The sequence below is a fragment of the Tauraco erythrolophus genome, chromosome 3, assembly GCF_009769465.1.
Source record: "Tauraco erythrolophus isolate bTauEry1 chromosome 3, bTauEry1.pri, whole genome shotgun sequence".
NCBI lineage: Eukaryota > Metazoa > Chordata > Aves > Musophagiformes > Musophagidae > Tauraco > Tauraco erythrolophus.
Window position 1 is genome coordinate 8,966,667 of NC_141467.1, and position 18,643 is coordinate 8,985,309.

The 18,643-nt window shown below is 45.6% G+C and overlaps 1 protein-coding gene across 2 annotated transcripts in view; it reads left to right on the forward strand.

Annotated features, from left to right (window-relative positions):
* The first annotated feature begins 1,216 nt into the window (after positions 1 to 1,216).
* The window catches only part of NUP153 (nucleoporin 153), a 52,126-nt gene continuing 34,699 nt past the window's right edge, over positions 1,217 to 18,643 (forward strand). Inside the window, exons 1-2 of one of the 2 annotated variants that reach the window (XM_086608455.1) lie at positions 1,217 to 1,315; positions 18,145 to 18,150. In XM_086608455.1, the coding sequence (XP_086464581.1) occupies positions 1,217 to 1,315; positions 18,145 to 18,150 (105 nt within the window). The remainder of the gene's footprint in view (positions 1,316 to 18,144; positions 18,151 to 18,643) is intronic. The other variant, XM_086608454.1, reaches the window with a different exon arrangement.

Genomic DNA, 18,643 nt, shown 5'->3' on the forward strand with positions numbered 1-18,643 from the left:
GTGGTTGTGGCTTTCTGCTCTGGTCCATCATTCCCAGGGCAGATCAGTGCTCCAAATAAGTTGTAGAGCCATGGATTTTTCTCAGCTTTACTTCTAGTAAAACAAAAATCAAGAGAAACCTAAATATTCTTTTTTTTTTAAAAAAAAAAAAAAAACAAAAAACGTTTGAACGTTTCTACTACACGTTTTTAAACGTGTAGTAGAAACTTAATCTTCCTCTTGTTTTGAGGAAGAAAAGGCTGTTGAAGCTTTTTTTCCCCAACTCCTTCCCATCTGCCAAAACGAGCGCCGGAAAACCTGCAGACGCAATTTGGTGCCATCCCGGGAGCTCCGCGGTACCTCGCCGTGCCGCCTCTCAAGCTCTCCTCCCGCCTTCCGCTCGCCGCCCCTCGCCGGTAGGGGCGAGGGAAGCCCCCGTCCCGTGGGGGAGGCTCCCGTTCCGCCCGCCGCAGGGAGGGTGGGTTGCGTCCCCGGGGATATAACCGCGCCGGGAGCGGCGCAGCGCCGCGGGAAGACGGGGGAAGGCGGCGCAGCCCATCCCCGCCAGCGCCGCCGCCTCCGGGGCTCACCCCGGCGAGACCCTGGTGTCACAAAGCTCCGCTCCCCGAGCCCGCGAGTCCCCGCTCCCCCGTTGCGGGTCCCGGCGGCAGAGCCGGCCCGCCCCGCCCCCCTCCCGCTTCCCTCGGGCGGGCGGTGCCCGCGCGCGCGAGGGCTGCCGGGCGTGTCCCGCTCTCGTGACGCCACCCGCGCGCTGTGGTGACGCGGCGCGGCCCGGGCGGGCGCTGTGTGGTTGGTCGGCCGGAGGGGGGAGGGGTGCGGCGGCGGCTCGGCCGCGAGCGGGCGGGCGGGTGAGCGAGCGAGCGGGCGGGCAGCGCGCGGCCGGCCGGCGCCGGTGAGCGCGAACGAGGAGCGGGCGAAGGGCGCGCGGAGGGGCGTGAGAGGGAGCGCGCGCGCGCGCCCGCGGGAGCGCCCGAGCGAGCGCGCGGGAGGGGGGGCGGCGCGGCGGGGAGGGGCAGGCCGCGGAGCCCCCGCGCCAGGCCGCGCGGCGCGTGGCGCGCGGGAGCGGCGGAGAAGGCCGGGCCGGGCCGGGCCGGGCCCATCCCATCCCTGCGGAGCCTGTGACAGCGCAGCGGGAGGAGCGCGGCTGCGGGGCCGGGGCAGCGGTGGGGGGCGGGAGGGGGGGGGGAAGGGGACAGCAGAAGGGCCGGATCCCATCATGGCCTCGGGCGGCGGAGGCGGCGGCGGCGGCGGCAAGATCCGGACCCGGCGGTACCACCTGGGCGCCGTGAAGCCGCCCTACACGAGGAGCAAGCAGGTGAGGCGGCGGGAGGCTGCGGGTCACCCCGGGCGGGCGGGCGGGCGCGTGGGGAGCCCCTTCCCGGCGGGAGGCGGCCCGCTCGCGGCGGGGCCGCCCCTTGCCGCCACCCCCCAACCCACGTGCGAGGCTTTGGGCCGGGGCTTCCCGGTAGAACGGCCCGGGAACGGGGCGGGGAAGGGTTTCCCGCCGGGGCCGCGGGGATTGTGGGATTTCCGGGCGGTCACCCCGGCCCGCGGCGGCGATCCGCGCCTCCCTTTTGTCTCCCGCCGGGCCGGGGAGATGCCCGCTCTCGGCGGGGAGCGAAAGCGGGAGGAGGGGGAGGTGGCTGGGGAGGGGTCGGTGCTCCTTCCCTCGCCGTGCGCCCGGCGGCCCCGCGGTGGGCTGATTCCCTCTGTGCGGGGTGATCGTTTCGTCTCCGGACTGTCCCATTCCTTAACGACCCCGGGCGAACGTAAGGATAATTCGTGCTTGCTGTCTGCACGCACCCGTCTCGGAATGAGCCCCCCCACCCCGGTTAAATTGATGCGGGGTTATCAAGTGCAGTTACTCCGTAGATTTAAGCGCATCACTGCTAATATTCGCTTTTCTCGACAAGTTTCGGATTGCAAATGAGTTTGTGAGGGTGCTGGGTAGTTGGGCATCTTCGATCGGGTTTTTGTTTTGTAGGATGTTGCATGAGGAACCCTCAGGTCTGCATCTGGTAGTTTCTTCAGTCCCTTGCCTGTACCTAAATGTGCTGATGCGGTGCAAGTGAAATGTAATTCATGAGGCGTTTGTTCTCCTTTGTATTGTAGGACAGAGTAGATGGGTAACAAAAAAACAGATTGCAAATTGCGACACGAAAATCCTGTGTCGTTTAGAGTGGCTGGTGGGAAAGAAGCAGAGATCCTTTCCCAATTACTGCTCGCTAAGAAATTTCACGATGCCCAGAGACAGTGCTCTGGAAATGCCTTCCACGTGTAATTACGAACTTAAGGTCGACCGTTCAGCCAAAACCTTTGCATTATTAAATCGTTAACATAAGCTAGGGGATTGAATATTATATGCAAAATTGAAGGAGTGTTATGCACAAGTTGTGGCTCAATTAGTTTTTATTATTTGGGAAGTACTATACTTAAGTCTTTTATATAGTATGCTGATCAGCAGTCTTGTCCTTGTGAAGCTGGCGTGGTGGTGCTTCGTACAAAGGATCACTGCACTGAGAGAGCAAACGGTGAAAACTCATGTGTGAATGGTAGAATAACGTTGAAATTCGCATGTTGCATGTGTTGATGCGGTGTAGATAACTGAAACCTTACACCTGAGTTTAAAATAATTAGCGTAGATGGTTTTTTTGACTCTTCTATTGTCTGTTATCTCTGCGTTTTCCAGTAGGTTTATTTAAACAATGTGCCAAAGGAAACACGTGCTTGGGGATATCTGTGGGCTTCTGCCCAGAGAATGGATGTTGCAAATCGAATACACAGATCAAATTAACAGTCATGTCTTGGGGAAAAAAAACGTAGTGATTAAATAAATAGGCAAACTGATAGATGTCAGACGTGCGTTTGATATAATGGGTAGCTTTTTAACCCTATGCAGCTCACTAACTTGCTTTACATTAAAAAAAAAAAGAGCTCTGGGTAGGTGGCCAACTTAAATTGGAATTGATTGACAAGTGTTCCTATTTTCAATATAATGTCCACTCTGCAGAAGTATTGTGTGGTTAAGTATTAGTTGTCTTTCAGTAATGAGTTTGGGAAGATACGAAAGTGCTCAGCGCAATCTTGACATGAGGTTATACCTCTGAGTCTGATCCTCCTCTCAACTATTATCAATAAGTAGGTTCATAGAAATACTTTAATAGAACTGTTCTAGGTGCTTTCAGTCAAAACCGCGGTCCTAAAAACCCTCAGTCTCTTATTGTCAGGGTCTGAAGGTGCCTAAGCCCTGTACTCAGTATGCTAACAGTTTTAAAGTTCTTAGGATATCTGCTTTTTTTCTTCGCTTGTGTGAGAGATGATGAACATGATGCCTGGCTCATGATTGTCTGCTTTCTGGATGTTGTTATTTTGCCATAGTCTCCTGGGGAGTTCAGTCAGATGAGAATTCTTCCATCGTGTCCAGCATGCTGCAGAGTCAGTCTTCTATAAAGTACAGCGACAGCTTTAGAAGACAGTTGGAAGAGGAGGTGCTGCTGCTGCTGCTTTTTGATGACTATTAGCTAAAGCATTTTGTTCAGAATGTGGTAGACCCTGCTTCAGATTCCTATTTGCCTGGAGGGATCAACCTACATCTTCCACTTTCTGGGCGAATATCCCAGTCGCCAAGCTGTGTGTTGTCTTCAGTTCTCCTGGCTGAAGCTGTGTTACTAGCCAGAAAAAGAACGCATGATTCATGGAGCCAGAAGGAGCATGTATAAGAAGATGTTGCCCTTGAAGACTTGCAGACATGCAGGCTCTGATCCTTGATTTGAGAAGTCATTTGTGTCATGTTAGATGTTCCTTGGGACACACACACAAAGCCCAATATTTCCTGCCCCTTTCTCCCCAAGTGCCTGATCACTGAACTTTAGAACCAAGCTTCTTTATGTTTGTGTGTAGCTTTTTTAAATCTAGAGCCTTTTTTTAAACCAGCCTCAAAATAGGAGAGGTGAACAGATGCTGTCTGGAAGAGAAGACTCTGACGTGTAGCTTGCATATTCTCCTCGAAGACGGAGATACAGGTACAGATTCCCTCACTAGTGAGGGAACTAAACCGTGGTATTTTCTCTTCTGAGCTATCATCCTGCATTATAAAAAGTGCACTGTCAGCAGCTATGTTATTAAACAAACTCACAGACCAAAAGCAGCAGCACTGCTAAGTAAGGATGTTACCGTGAAGGTTTGTGGTGTGGCAATCCTCAGAAAGAAAAGAGCCCTTTTTTATCTATCTCTGCATTGGGTGTTACGGGAGTAGGATTGAGGAGTCCCTCCCTATTGACTGTGCTTTCCTGGTGGCTAAATGTTGACAGCTCCACAATGAATGTGTTGATTTTAGATTACACTGTGCTTAGCATGCTACCTGTTTACTCATCCATCTGATGCTGAAGTAGCCATCCTCCTTCTGTACCATGTGAGGGGCTTAGGCACTTGGGTTAAAATTACGGCTTTTGGAGAGCCAAGCATGGGCAAGTGAGGGAGCTGTTGTGTCCAGCATCTGGATTTCGTCTTCCGGATGTGGCCTCAGTGCTTCTACATGCTGGTTTGTCCTAGTTATTTGCGTAGACTGATGATTGGAATTACTATTGCGGATGTGTTAATGGGATGAGTGTTTACATTGTTGACTTATTAAGCAGCTTCTAGTATAGTATCTGTATGATCCTGTTGTTACTTTGATGTTTTGTGTGCTTGCGTGTGTGTGTGTCCGCGGTGGTTTAGCCTGGAATAGTTCCGTTCTCATCCAGGTAACATACAGATTTCAAGGATTCTAAATGTGACTTAGAGGAGAAGAGACTAAATAACTTTCTTGTTACTTTTTTATTGGATAATTAACCATTCAAATGAAAGTGTCAGAGAACTTTGACTCTGCTGGACTTTTAAACTTATACGAGCAGGTTTAAGCGTGAGAAAAACCAGTTCTCTGAATAGTCTTTATAACCTTCCCGTGAACCTGTATGTTTATGTTAAGCTTCAGCTCGGAGCTGTTTGATATTAGAGATAATATTTGTAGATTGAAACTTCTGGGGAGCAATACGTTTTTTGTTTTTTCTTACATGTGCATGTGCCAGTGCATATTTATAATGTAGATGTGCTACACTGATATACAAGAAAACAGTCCAAAGATATTTTCCTTGATGAGACCAGCATACGTTTCTGCATATTTGTAGTTGGTCTTGCACTGATGTAGTTAGGATATTACTGGAAAGAGACGACCAGAACGCCACTGAAAGGCACATTCACAGGTCTTCCTCACGAAAGTCCCTCTGGATTGGTGAGTTTCATAAATCGCTTGAGACATTGTGTAAGATTCTTTCCAGATGGAATAGCTACAGGATTGGCAACTTAAACTACATGCAGCAATGTCTAAATCATTACCTTATCACCTGCTACTGTCTTGAAGGTAGGCCAATTGTAAACTGTTGTTTGATGTATGCATGGGATTTTCTTGGTGGGTGATGACTACAGGCAGCGAGCAGAAGGAATCTTCTAAACCACTAGGTTTATTCTGGGAGGAAATTTTGAAACTGTCATGCTAAACAGTTCCTAGAGTATCATATTGAGTAATGTAAACTAGTTAATGTTTCATAAACCTGAAGCAGAAAAATATTAATTAAAAAAACTTTGTTAAGAATGTCTGTAGGGACTTGGACAAGTATAATTGTATTGGGGTTGATATTGAGTCTGGTGCTTTTCCATGTCCTTATTAACAACCTGGGATGAAGGAATGGTGTGCATCCTCAACAGGTTCCCAGCTGATACCAAACCTGGGGGAACGTCAGCCTCATGGCAGGCTACTGAAGGGCAGGGCTGCCATTGAGGGATCTTGACAGAAATAGGCTGCCAGGAACCTCATGAGGTTTGACAAAGGCAAATGCTAAGTCCTTCATCTAGGACAAAACTAAGGACTGTGAGAGGACAGAGTTCAAAATCTCTTGTGCCTGCCTAGAAAAGTTTGAGCAGAACTCTTTCATGTTGGTGCAGATGCAGGCTACCATAGTGTCTTGTAACAAATTCATGACACAGCGGGATGACTGGCTCAGTGGACATGAGGTGAGCAGTGGATGTTGTGTGCCTGGACTTTAGCAAGGCCCTCTGCATAGTCTCCCATGTTTTCCCTGTAGCCCATTTGGAAAATGTGGACTTGTCAGGTGGGCTGTGAAGTGGTTTTAAAATTGGTGGGACTGTTGGCCTCAAAGGGCTGTGATCAGCCGTACAAAGTTCCAGTGGCAGCTGATTGCTGATAGAGCCTCTCAGGGTTCATACTGGGGCTGATGCTGTCCCAGCAATATCAAGCTGTATTAGCATAACAGATGTTTGAATGTGGTGCGTGGCTTTCTACTGCTACCATAAACAAAAATGTATCCTACTTGGGAAGAACGTTTTAAACTGGGATATTGACAGTTTTCTCTCATTTAGGCTCACAGTGCTGTCAGTGGTACAACAAATTGTAGATGATGATTGCTATAGCATTTTATTAATATTCTGGGATTTTTCTTTCAAAGTGGTGTCATAACAGCCTTGGAGGCTGTGAAGTATTGGAGAAAAGCAGTATTAGTGAGCAGTGTCTTAGGAGAAGAAAAAAGCACATGAAATAATTGACTGTGTTAGCTGGGACATTGCAAATTGCCTTTGGTTGCTGGCAGCACATCACTTCCTCTGAGTTATTTATTCCTCCAGTCAGTAATTAGAACCGGTTCTTGCTCCCCTGCAGTGGAGGAACTGAGCTGCTGCTGATTCTAAGGACTGTGAGAGGACAGAGTTCAAAATTTCTTTTGCATGCCTAAAAAAGTTTGGGCAGAGCTATTTCAGATCAGTGCAGATGCAGGCTACCATAGTGCCCTGTAACAATTTCATAACACAGTGGGATGACTGGCTCAGTGGACATGAGGTGAGCAGTGGATGTTGTTTGCCTGGACTTTAGCAAGGCCCTCAGCATGGTCTCCTGTGTTAGTCCTGTAGCCCAGTTGGTAAATAGGGACACCTGGAATACTGCATTCATCTCTGGAGTCCCCAACACAAGAAGGACATGGAGCTGCTGGAGAGAGTCCAGAGGAGGCCACGAAGATGATCTGAGGGCTGGAGCACCTCTGCTATGAAGACAGGCTGAGAGAGTTGGGGCTGTACAGCCTGGAGAAGAGAAGGCTCCGGGGTGATCTTATTGTAGCCTTCCAGTACTTAAAGAGGGCCTACAGGAAAGCTGGAGAGGGACTTTTTACAAGGACGTGTAGTGATAGGACATGGGGCAATGGATTTAAATTGAAAGAGGGGAGATTTTGATTAGATCTAAAAGAAATTTTTCACTCTGAGGGTGGTGAGGCAGTGGAACAGGTTGCCCAGAGAAGTTGTGGCTGCCCCATCCCTGGAAGTGTTCAAGGCCAGGTTGAATGAGGCTTTGGGCAACCTGGTGTAGTGGAGGGTTTCCCTGCCCGTGGCAGGGGGCTTGGAACTAGATGATCTTTAAGGTTCCTTTCAACCCAAACCATTCTATGATTCTATGACTGTAAAGTGGTTGGAAGATTAGTGGGACTGTTGGTCTCAAAGGGCTGTGATCAACCATACAAAGTTCCAGTGGCAGCTAATTGCTGATAGAGCCTCTCAGAGTTGATATTGGGGCTGGTACTGGCATCTGTCTTTATTAACAACCTGGGATGAAGGAATAGTGTGCATCCTCAACAGGTTCCCAGCTGATACCAAACCTGGGGGAACGTCAGCCTCATGGCAGGCTACTGAAGGGCAGGGCTGCCATTGAGGGATCTTGACAGAAATAGGCTGCCAGGAACCTCATGAGGTTTGACAAAGGCAAATGCTAAGTCCTTCATCTGGGACAGAACAGCCCCACCCACCTGCTGGACAGCAAGTTGAACTTGAGTCAGCAGCATGCCCTTGAGGTGAGGAAGGCCAACTGCATACCGAGTGCATTAGTAAGAATGTGGGAAGGATGTTGAGAGAAGTGTTTTTTCCCCTCTATTCAGCACTTCCAGGGCTGCATCTGGAATCAAGTGTCCAATTTTGGCCTCTCCAGTACAAAGAAAAATTTTCACATACTGGAGTAAGTCTAGTTGAGGGCCTCACAATGATTAGGGGACTGAGGCACATGGCTGAGAGAGCTAGGTGTCTTCAGGTTAGGAGCAAATACGTAACGAGAGTATCGAGCAGGTGTAGCAAGGCACTTCTCGGAGGTTCATAGCAACAGGAAAAGAGACAATGGACTCAAGTTGTGAAAATGGAAGTTCTGATTTCATATTACGAAAAATCTTTTTAATTGTGAGGATCGGCAACATGTTGGAAGAACTGTCCATAGAGATCTCCATCCCTGGAGGTGTTCAAAACCCGGGTGGACACACCAGCAGTGGGCTACTTGCTGTTCTTGGCCCTTCTCTGAGCAGGAGATTGGAGTAGGTGACCTCTGGGGTGCCATACAGCCTCTGTGCGTGTGCGGTTCTGTCAGAGCTGAGCGTTGGACCACAGAGCACGCACAGACGTGTGGTTTTGGTGTAAATGTCGATGTTACTCCAGGTTGGTCCATCCTCCAATTCTGTCTTGAGGGCTGTGTTGCTTTTTGAGGGAAGAAATAATGCCTCCATCTCACTGTTGTGCTATATCCAGAGTAAAGTGCAAGGTTGCCCTCAAGAAGAGAATAGCTAAGAGGCTTTTCTCTGGGGTTGCTGTTTTCCAGACCATTTTTAAAAAATGTCTTCCATTTTTTTAGTGGCTTTAGTGTTAGGCTTTTCCATTTTTCTGCTGTTAAATTGCAAAAACTCCGCGGTTTTTGCTCTTTAATGTTCTGTGTAATCAATCCAGTATTTATTGCATAGCTATTGTACATCTATAATATGTTGAGCAGTAGTAATTACACAGTCATGAGAGAAAAGGGAGATGTTCCTCAGTACACCTTTCTCGGTGTGTGCTACTAAGACAGTATAATGAAAACTCTCCTCTGTGCATTTTGTAGTAGAAGTCTTCAATGCTGAAGAATTTTTAAGTGCCCAAAATATTTTTGTAATGAATCCTAGCCATTAGGCAGAAATTTTTTTTACTTGTTAAGGTATTAAATTACTTATCTGTGCAGTTTCATGAACAACTGCCCTAAATTTGGATGTATTTCTTGTTTTCCCTTGTACTGATCTCTTGTGCCAGGTATCTTCCCTTCTTGCCACTTCATTCCGTATTTTATTTTATTTTGGTTTCATTTGCAGTACTGCTTAAAAGTCTTGACTTGCTTTGTCCTTTGTTTACGCCTAAACGCTACTGGTCTTATCTGCCTGTTGCAACTGTCTAACTGCAGTTTTAATTTAAGTGCACCTTTTAAGCCAAAGAGTTGTTAATTTTGCTAACAGTTGAGCTGCTGGAAGGTGGTGTTGTTCTCAGCTATTTGTCACCACCTTTGGTGGGAGACTGTCACATCTGCAGCTTTGTTGGTGGAAGAGGCAGGGTAAGTACTCTCTTGGTGCCTTTAAGCCAAGCCAGTTGGACTATCTTAAACTGAGGGAAGGCAAGTATGAACTAGCTTGTCTGACTTTGCCCGAAGCATGAGCAGTTTTGCAACTTGCTGATACAGTGCTTGTCATTGTGGTATCCTAGAATGCTGCACAAAAGTACTCGTTAATTAAAAGATCTTCTCTTGACTATGAGATTTGCTTCTCTTTGTTTCTGTTGGAGAGTTTACAAATGCATTTCCCTTCTTTTGACAAGAAAAGACTTTAAATGTTTTTTTCTCCCCCTTGTCTAGGAAATGTGACAGTACTAAAAGCCTTCATATTGGGGCAGCAGTGCTAATATTTCCGAGGGGAGAGTTTCCTTTGAGTTTCTGTAACTCATCTCATAATTGCATGTTGCATTTAATTACTGAGCCTTTGTGTGTGTTTGGCTTGGTTGTGACCACCATGGCTTTTTTAAGTAAGCTAAGTTCATTTCCACATTCACCTTTGCTGGGAAAAGAATGTATATGCTGAACATGGACACTACCAAGCGCTGAAGTCCTACGGCCACAGTTTTAGCACACAACGCTACCTTTGCGAATACCTGTGCCAGCAGAACGTTTTCTTTCTCCTTGCTGAGGCTGTTTATTGTCATCTCCATAGCTCTGCTCTTGGAAGGGATTGTGTGAGTGTGTCCTGGAGAAATGGCTGACTTTGCTTTTAGTTGTGGTTGTATTTTGAATCAAACTCTTTTTTGAAGCAGGTGAGTCTCACAACTCCTTCCCCTGTTAGAGCTCAAGGTCTGTTGACCTCCAAGGCTAAAGTAAATGAAGCAAAGAGTTAAAACTATTCAACTGGAGTTTTCTTTGGGACTGGATTATAGGTCTAGTGAGGCACTGAAATATTTACAATGTCAAAATGTTAAATTGGTGAGGAAAAAGTGTAGCAGTATATGCAAGCCTGTAGTACAGGTGCGTTTGTAGTTTAAGTCATCCTGAGCTAAGCAGATGTAAACAAGGTTTAAACTGGTTAAAATGCAGCTGTATTAGGGAGTTACTGTGGTGCAACTAGATACATGTTAAATTTAGCTATAACAGTGCACCTGCTCTAATGTCAGTCCTTAGTGTTTGTTATTAAACTTACTTTACAGAGTTGTAGAATATATACAGATTTACAGATGCCATTATCTTAAATCACTAAAAAAAAAAAATCTCTATGTGCAGTGGCAATTTTTCGTGTTACTGGTAAGGGAACAGTGTTTGGAGGTACTGGTTACATGTTTGTGAGATGCTCTTGGTTCTGTCAGTTGAGCTGTGGTGAAAAGGTATGGCCAGAAAGACATTGCTGCCCCGTATGACTGAAGATTACCACCCTGCCGCAGAGGTAGCCTACCTTGGCTTTACAGTTTCAGAATATTGCCTTAAAATGTCAAAGAATTTAATAGCCACCACCGCTGCAGCTAAAGCAGCTCTGCCCAAGGGTCAGTGGTTTAGTTTCTCCTGGGCACCAATTCTGACGTTTTAGGAAGTGTGTGCAGCAGGATTAAATGTGTCCTATTTAAAGTAATTGCAGGTTCTGCTGGTTTAGATGAATTGTGAGGTTTAACTTTTATATGCTAGACGTCTATATATGATACTTAAAAAGTAGGAAGGCTTTGAGTTTTGCTGAAATACCAGATTATCACAGAGAATAACTAAAGGTGATTCTTTGATTACTTCATTTTAACTTACGTGTTAAACATTGTGAATGAGATAACATATTGAGTGTGCAACAGGATTGCCGTATTACATTTTGCAAATACTCTAGCGTATTGTGCTGTCAGCTCAGTTTCAGGATGGATAGAAAAGATATTTCCAAGTGAGCGTGAGAGTGCTTTGCCATCTTTTGCTAACACCCCATTTAATTTAATTCAATTCCAGTTGTCTTGTTTGAAGATTGTGATTTACTTTGGAGTGCCACTCCAAAGTGACAGGAATGAAATTTTGTAGCACTAAGTTCTTAATTTTGTGAAATATGCTTCAAGTTATCTATAAAGCCTTGTCTGCACTAGAAAGCGCTGGACATGGGGATGGACATCAGCAAGCCGTGAGTTGCCATGGAACGGCACATGACCTTTGTTTCGGGAGTTGTTGCAGAATTTGTCTGCCTTTGCTTGTATTTTACTTACCTAACGTGTCCTCGGTACTACGTGCCGTAGATTAGCCTGTGATACCATGTTTGGTTGTGAGTGCTTTTAGGCAAAATGGCACCGAAGATGTTTAACTCATTGCTGGGAGTCAGGTAGACTAGATAGAGGAGGTAGCAAATTTGTAGTATGGGGTATGATACATTGAAAGCTTTTGTATGCATAAACTTCTTATTTGCCATACATGCAGGAAAGAGGAAGTTTGCCCTTTCTATTATCAGTTGTGTTTGATGATGTTGAAATACTGTAATGAATTGGGTCTTTCTGTATAGAGAATACCTATGAATAAGATAGACAATTTTATACCTAAACTGTATTTAAATCCTAAATGTAAAATGTATGTTATCATACTTCGCTAAATCTGATAACTTGTACTAAGGGCCTTGTAAAGACCATCTGGTGCTATGGAAAGGTGTTTCTGGTCATTCTAATTTTGAAAACTTTAAACTTGTCTGCGTGGTTATGTCAGTGTTTGTTGTCCTGATGCCATGTTTTTTTGCCTATTGTTGTACTTGTTAAGTAAAAATAATTGTTTCAATTATAGAGCTCCCTTATAGTATAATCAAAATAGTCTGAGCAGCATTTCAGTTAATGTAGTTCTACATACTGTCTATGAAATTTAGCTGCAGGCATACAGCATAAGTATTCAGTCTTTCAATAAAAAAATATTAACTGTACTTTAAGAGTCTCAGATTAAGACAGAACTCCTTTAAAACTGTTTGTAAAGTTGAAAGTGAAAGTAGTCTCCTTAATCTTACATTTTTTGGTTTTGATGCTGATAGATTTCTTTCTCAGTGTGACACTGAACGTATGCTCAGTGATGCACAGCACCCATCTCTGGTCGCTGCTGAGGATTAACTAGAGCCTAATGCTGCCCTTCTGCAAGGAAGGAAGAAAGGTGCCCTGCACTTTGTGCTCTCTTTTGTAATGTTGTCACTGTGTCAACTAAAGGTGTGGATGAAACTTGAGATAAATCCATTCAGCATCACAAGGATTTAACCTAGTGGGTTAGACACCCATTTACCTACCGGAGCGTATGCTGGCATTTTGTGCTCAGATGGAAGCGATGGTGATGGGTACAGAGTGCAAGCAGTGTCCAAATATAAAACGGAACCTGTGTTTCCCTGGAATGTTTATTTTAACGCTAACTAGAGTAAGGAAGATAAAGCCCACTTCAAGCAATAAGAAAGAAGTACACGGGCAACTGGTATCGTAATTCCTTTTTTGTGATTTTTAGAAATAAATCTAAACTAGTTCACTTGCCTTAAATAAAATTGTTCTTCAAATTCTGCATAATTAATGGCATTCCTGTAACATATTGTTCATATTAAGTCATAAGTTTTATGGTCTTTTTTTCTAAATGAAATGTCAAACTCTGCTGTCCTACATCCAAATTGAAACCACTCCCTAAGTAGCAAAAGCAGAGTTAGTCTAAGCCAGTTTAAGTCTGCCACTGCAAGAGACAACCATGTCATGTTTCCATTTCTATTCCTGCTTTTGCATCATCACCCGTGCTGCAGCCATGTGGTAAGCTGGACCGCTGACCTGATGCCCCTGAGAGGTCGTCCTCACTGTCGCGGTCTGTAGGTGAATTTTTGGCTGGGTCTGTTTGATAGAGCCCTGATACAGTTTGTTGCTTGGCTGCATATATGTGCTCGCGGCAGCACAAGGGAAGGGTGAGTTGAAGAGAGGAGAAAGGGACAATCTATTTAAAGGTGGTACGGACACAGAACGGAGAAGTTTTGTTTCCTCTTCTTCTCATCCTGGCTGCCTGATCTTGCCATCTCTCTGGGCCAGTGCTGATGCACTGAGCCCGTTGAACTTATTAGTCCAGCAGAGAAAAGTACTTTTTGCCAGATTGATGAATCCGACCAGTACTGAGAGTAGACTGCTACGTGCCAGAGCTGGCACGAGGTAACTGTGGGGGATGGGGAGAGCATGAAAATTCCTTCTTGATGGTTGGAAGTGGTTAGATTGATCTTCTCTATCTCAGTGAACTTCACCGTTGGATGCAGGTTTTCTTTTTGAGGACTTAGTGATTCATATGTTTTAATAACTTGAAATTTGAAATGGGAAACAAAAAATCTGAGAGGCCTGGAGGTAAAAGCTTGATGCTTTCAGACATGTGCGTATAGTTGAAGTGGAAATTAGGTCTTTTATCCAGTTGTGTATTTTGCATCTCTGACAAATTCATGTTAGTGTATGACCTGACCGATACACATATATTTTTTTATATGTCCCGTGTTGTATAGAGGGATTTACTTACACTTCTCAGACTGAAGTCCACTCAATTACAAAAATAGATGTTTTCCAGTAATGCATCATTGCTGAGTACTCCTGCCAGCACTTTGCATCCCCTATGTTGCTATGTGAAAGACCCTTACAAGCTGGGAAAATTGGCCTACTCCATAGACATTCTTTGCCAAGAAGTAGTCCGCTTTTAAGTTTGGAAGTCAAACTGTGACCATAACCTATTGACTTTTCTTTCTTTATATAAATCCTTTGAAGAAATTGTATTTTGAAGTAGTAAATTATGACGCCTGTTTGGTGGTTAGTATTTCTATCTACATATCTTTTGCTTAGAGTTGCATCTCAAGGCAATGTGCCTCGAGTAACTGTAGTTACTGTTGCTGTGGTGTTTGTATACGTAGATAAATCTAGCTGAGCTGCAGACACTTAGGAAGAGGCACACAATTTGAAAAGCTGTTGTAAATATCTATTCCTGGGCTACTGAATCTTTTCAGTGGATTTTTTGTTTTGTTTTGTTCTGCTTTCCTGCTGATATTTTGGGATGAGGATAGAGTATGAGCGTATTTAAGATGAGCAGACAACTGTTGGTACTGACAGCAGCTCTCAGACTGCTGAAATCAGTCAGTTAAGAGCTAAAACACATTCACGGACTAAAATGCTGCTGCACGCAGTCGGGATTGCCCCGTGGCATTTTCTGCCCTTTCACAGCATTAGGTCTGGTGCCTCTGTCGCCTGTAGAAACCAGTTCTGAGTGTTGACGCTGCCGCCAGCGCCGCCTCCTCCGCTCCCAGCCGGGCACGGGGGACTAGAAGAGTTTTTGTGCAGTAGTGTGTTCGGCGTAGCTGCATTGAATGAAGGTGCTCGGGAAGGGACTGGTAACTTAATCATGGCAAGAGGAGACTGGGATCTGAGCCATGTGCTGGGATTTTACTGGAGGAATAAGCCTGTTAGAGTTGTCCTGCACCGTATCTTCTATACTTCACTTCTAAAGATCTGTTTGCATCAATGAGATGTGCGGTATCCCTGTCTGCCTCCTGGAAGGGTTAATGATGCCTGTGTGGGGAGATGGTAGCGCCAGGGAACCTGGGATGAGCAAAATACAGAGCTGGTGGCACAGGAGCCGTAGAGGGAGAGTGCTCGGCCGCTGACCGGGTAGGCTTGTGTCGCATGTGCGGGGAGAGGGAAAGGGTGTTCAAACACACCTGCTGAAGTTTACGAACAAGGAAAAAGTTAGGATAAATTAAAATGCCAGCTTTAAAGGCAACGTAAGACATGACACTGCTGAAATGTCCTAGCAAGGATACAGAGTGTGCATGTTTAAAAGTGTAGTTGGTCAGGGGTACCTTAGCTCCCTGACTTGGGCAGGAATCCAGCCATGGTGCATGGATTTGCTTACAGCTGTGATGGGCGGGTAGGAGATACCATAAGGAATGTGTTGGAGGTTTTTTGTTTCTTTGTTTTTTGGTGAATGTGCATACCTGGGGTGTATGTGTGTCATGGTTTAGCTCAGCTGGCAGCTAAGCCACTACCAGGTCGCTCACTCACTGCTTTTCAGTGAGGTGGAGAGGAGAAAAATGTAACAAAAGGCCTGAGGGTGAGACAAGAACAGGGAGGGAGCACCCACGGACCATGGCCCTGTGCAAAACAGACTCAGTTTGGGGACAAATCAATTTAATTTGTTAGCAGTTCATTCAGAAAGGATAACAAGAATTGAAGCCAGATCTCAAAAACACCTTTCCCCCACCCCTCCCATCTTCCTGGCTCTACCTGCTCCCCCAGCAGCGCAGGGGGACAGAGAATGGAGGGGTTGCAGGTCAGTTCATCACACGTTGTTTTTGCAGCTCCTTTTCTCAAAGTAGGAGGACTCCTGGCACTCTTTCCCCCTGCCCAGTGGATCCCCTCCTCATGGGACAGTCCGCAGACTTCTCCAATGTGAGTCCTTCCCACAGGATGCAATCCTGACCCATTGAATTGCTCCACTGTGGACTTCTTCCCCACAGTCACAGGTTCTTAGGGCGCTGCCACCCGCTCTGGCATGGGGTTCTCCATGACCTTCATATGCCTCTCTGCCTCATTGTCAGCCTCCAGAGAGACTAATGAGAGACGGAGACCATTCTCTATGACTTCCTTTAGGCACAGGCATCTCTGCTCCAGTGTGGGGTTCTCCAAGAGTTGCAAGTTGATCTCTGCTCCACCGTTAATCTCCACGAGTGGCAGGGGCGCCACCTGCCATCTCACCATGGGCTGCAGGGGAATCTCAGCTCCAGCACACCTCCTCCCGCTCCATCTTCACTCTCCTTGGTGTCTGCGTGGCCGTTTCTCCCAGGTCTCGGCCCTCTCTCCACTGCAGCTGTCTTCAGTCGGGTAGTGGCAGCCCAGTGTGGGCAGCCCCTGCCTCCTCTCTCTTCGGTGTTAGGTACAGCTTCAGCTGGGATTCGTTTATCCCCGTTCTAAATAGGGCATTCACAGAAGTGCTGATGGCTTGGCCGTGTCCTGGAGGATGGAGAGGGTCTGACCTGGCCAGAGGCTGGTCCCACCGGTTTAGGAGCCAGGGGAAGCTTTTCACAGCTACTTACAGGGGCCATTTCCACATCCCCTCCCGTGCTACCAAATCCCATCACATAAAGCCAGCACATTAAGCTTTTTTTCACAACTACTTAGAGGGACCCTTTCTGCAGCCCCTCCCACAAACCCAGCACAATGTGTTATTTTCAGGGAGGAGGAGGGGTTTTTATCAAGATCTGTAGTTGATGGGGGCTTGTTTGTAAGGCCTGCCTAGTTCTTTCAGAATGCCTTTAATTAATATTTGCATTTTGTGGACAGAAAATGGAGGTGCATTTCCATGTGCTTTGCTTTTCCTTGCTGTGTCACTAAGCCGGCAGTATTCTGCAGCATAAAGCCATGCTTCTTGTCTTCCACTGTGCCTAAGCCAGATAGAGCAGGCTATTAGTACTTCCTCCAGCACAGCTGCCCTGAGTGAGTTTCAGCTCCTGGATTGGTTTGGGAAATTACTCTGGGTTACCCAGCTTAGTCGTAGAGTGCCGATGACGTGGAGAATGCTAGGAAGGCTGCCATATGCAAGAAAGGGTCAAAACTGTCTCATTTTAGATATGGATGGTAAAATGTCATCTTGGTTAATTATTAGTTTAGCTGGATTCTCCAGTTACTCGTTTGGATTACTCATGATTGAGGTGTTTACTCCTCTGGATGCCTGTGACTTCTTCCATCTTGAGTCTCAGGTAGCTTTCAGTCCTGGGAGGATTTCTTCAGCAAGAGAATCATGCAGGCCTGTTTATGGCCAATAATATCTATTCCCTGTTGCATTTGTCAATACTGAATGCAGTAGTGCTTAGCTTTTGGAAAGAACGTTGCCTTGAATGAAGTTTGTCCTGACCATTTGCTCGTTTTGTCAAATTTTAACTCCTGTGAGTTCCTGGTACGCTTTTATTCATAGCAGCAGAATATTTGCCTCAAAATAGTGGGAGTGTGTCCCGGGGAAAGGTGGAAGTGAGAGCCTGGGGATGGAGCAGAGACTGACTCTTTGCTGGTACCGTGCGCTGAACTGTTTGTGAACTGTGGTGTTACGTGCAGTTGGTCGTTTTGTTGGAGAGCTGAGGCTCCGTATTTATGTGGAATAGCAGCAGCATCCTGAGCGTGGCACGCTTGTGTGCGTCTCAGCGTGGTAATTGTGATGGATGTGTTTATTACGCTGCATTCTGCTGGTTTAAACTGCCCCTGGATATTTATTCTGTCTTTGTGCAAGTACGAGATTAAATTATGGATCGTTATGAAAAATGTCAAATTGTAAATTAAGACAATTTCTTTCTGTGAAAAGGCTTTTCGTTTCCTACCTTCCCTTCCTCCTCTTTCCCTGCCTTCCTCTTAACTGCAGATTCAAGAGTGTCTAATTTGTTTGTAACTCCTGTAAGTTGATGTTTGCATCATTGTGTGTGAAAGACTTCAATAAATGATGTGGGTTTCTGTTTTCATTAGTGTGCTACGTTTTTTAAGAAAGTTGAATACATTAGAGTTCTTGTTTCAGAATTGTTTACTGGACTGTAGCTATTACATGTTCAAAGAATATTTTCAATTTTCTACACCTGAATAATAATTCTGACTAGAAACTTTGTTGCCCCAACCCAGAAAAATATCAGAGTACCTTACCAGAGCCTTTGATATGTGTGTTAGCAGCTGACAATGGAGTTCAACAAAAATCTGTTCAACTCGTTATTTTTCAGTTTCCAAAGTGTTGAAATTGCTGAGTTAGCTTTCACAATTGCTTGTGGAATTTAGCAACTGGTTCTGTGGCTGCAGTCAGTGTAAGAGCTTGCAGCATGGAGCTCCCTCCGTCTGCTGCGGGGGGTTGAGATTTGACCGGAAGGTGTGTTGAATTTTGAGGGCATGATGGGGAACAAGTCACTGCTTAAACCAAAATGGTAAATAAATATTTCTTAAACATAGAATGTAAGCATTGCAAATAATTGGTAAATGTCAAAATGGAAATGGCTTTTATGTATTCAGTAATTGCAGAATATTAAGGTTTGGAGATCCAGAACTTTTAACATACCATGGAATGAAATTTGATCAAAATGGATTTATTTAACAGTCCTGTAGTGAGGCATCTGTTACTCAACTATAGCTGTTTCTTCCAGGATTTCTTTTAGGATACCTTGATTGTTCAGAGCATAACAGTGGTTTACTGCAGTTCAGCATTAGAAAAATTAGAAATACTGAAGTTCACTGATTTTAGCAGCTGTTATGGTCATCACTATCACTGTAGATTCCTGCTGAG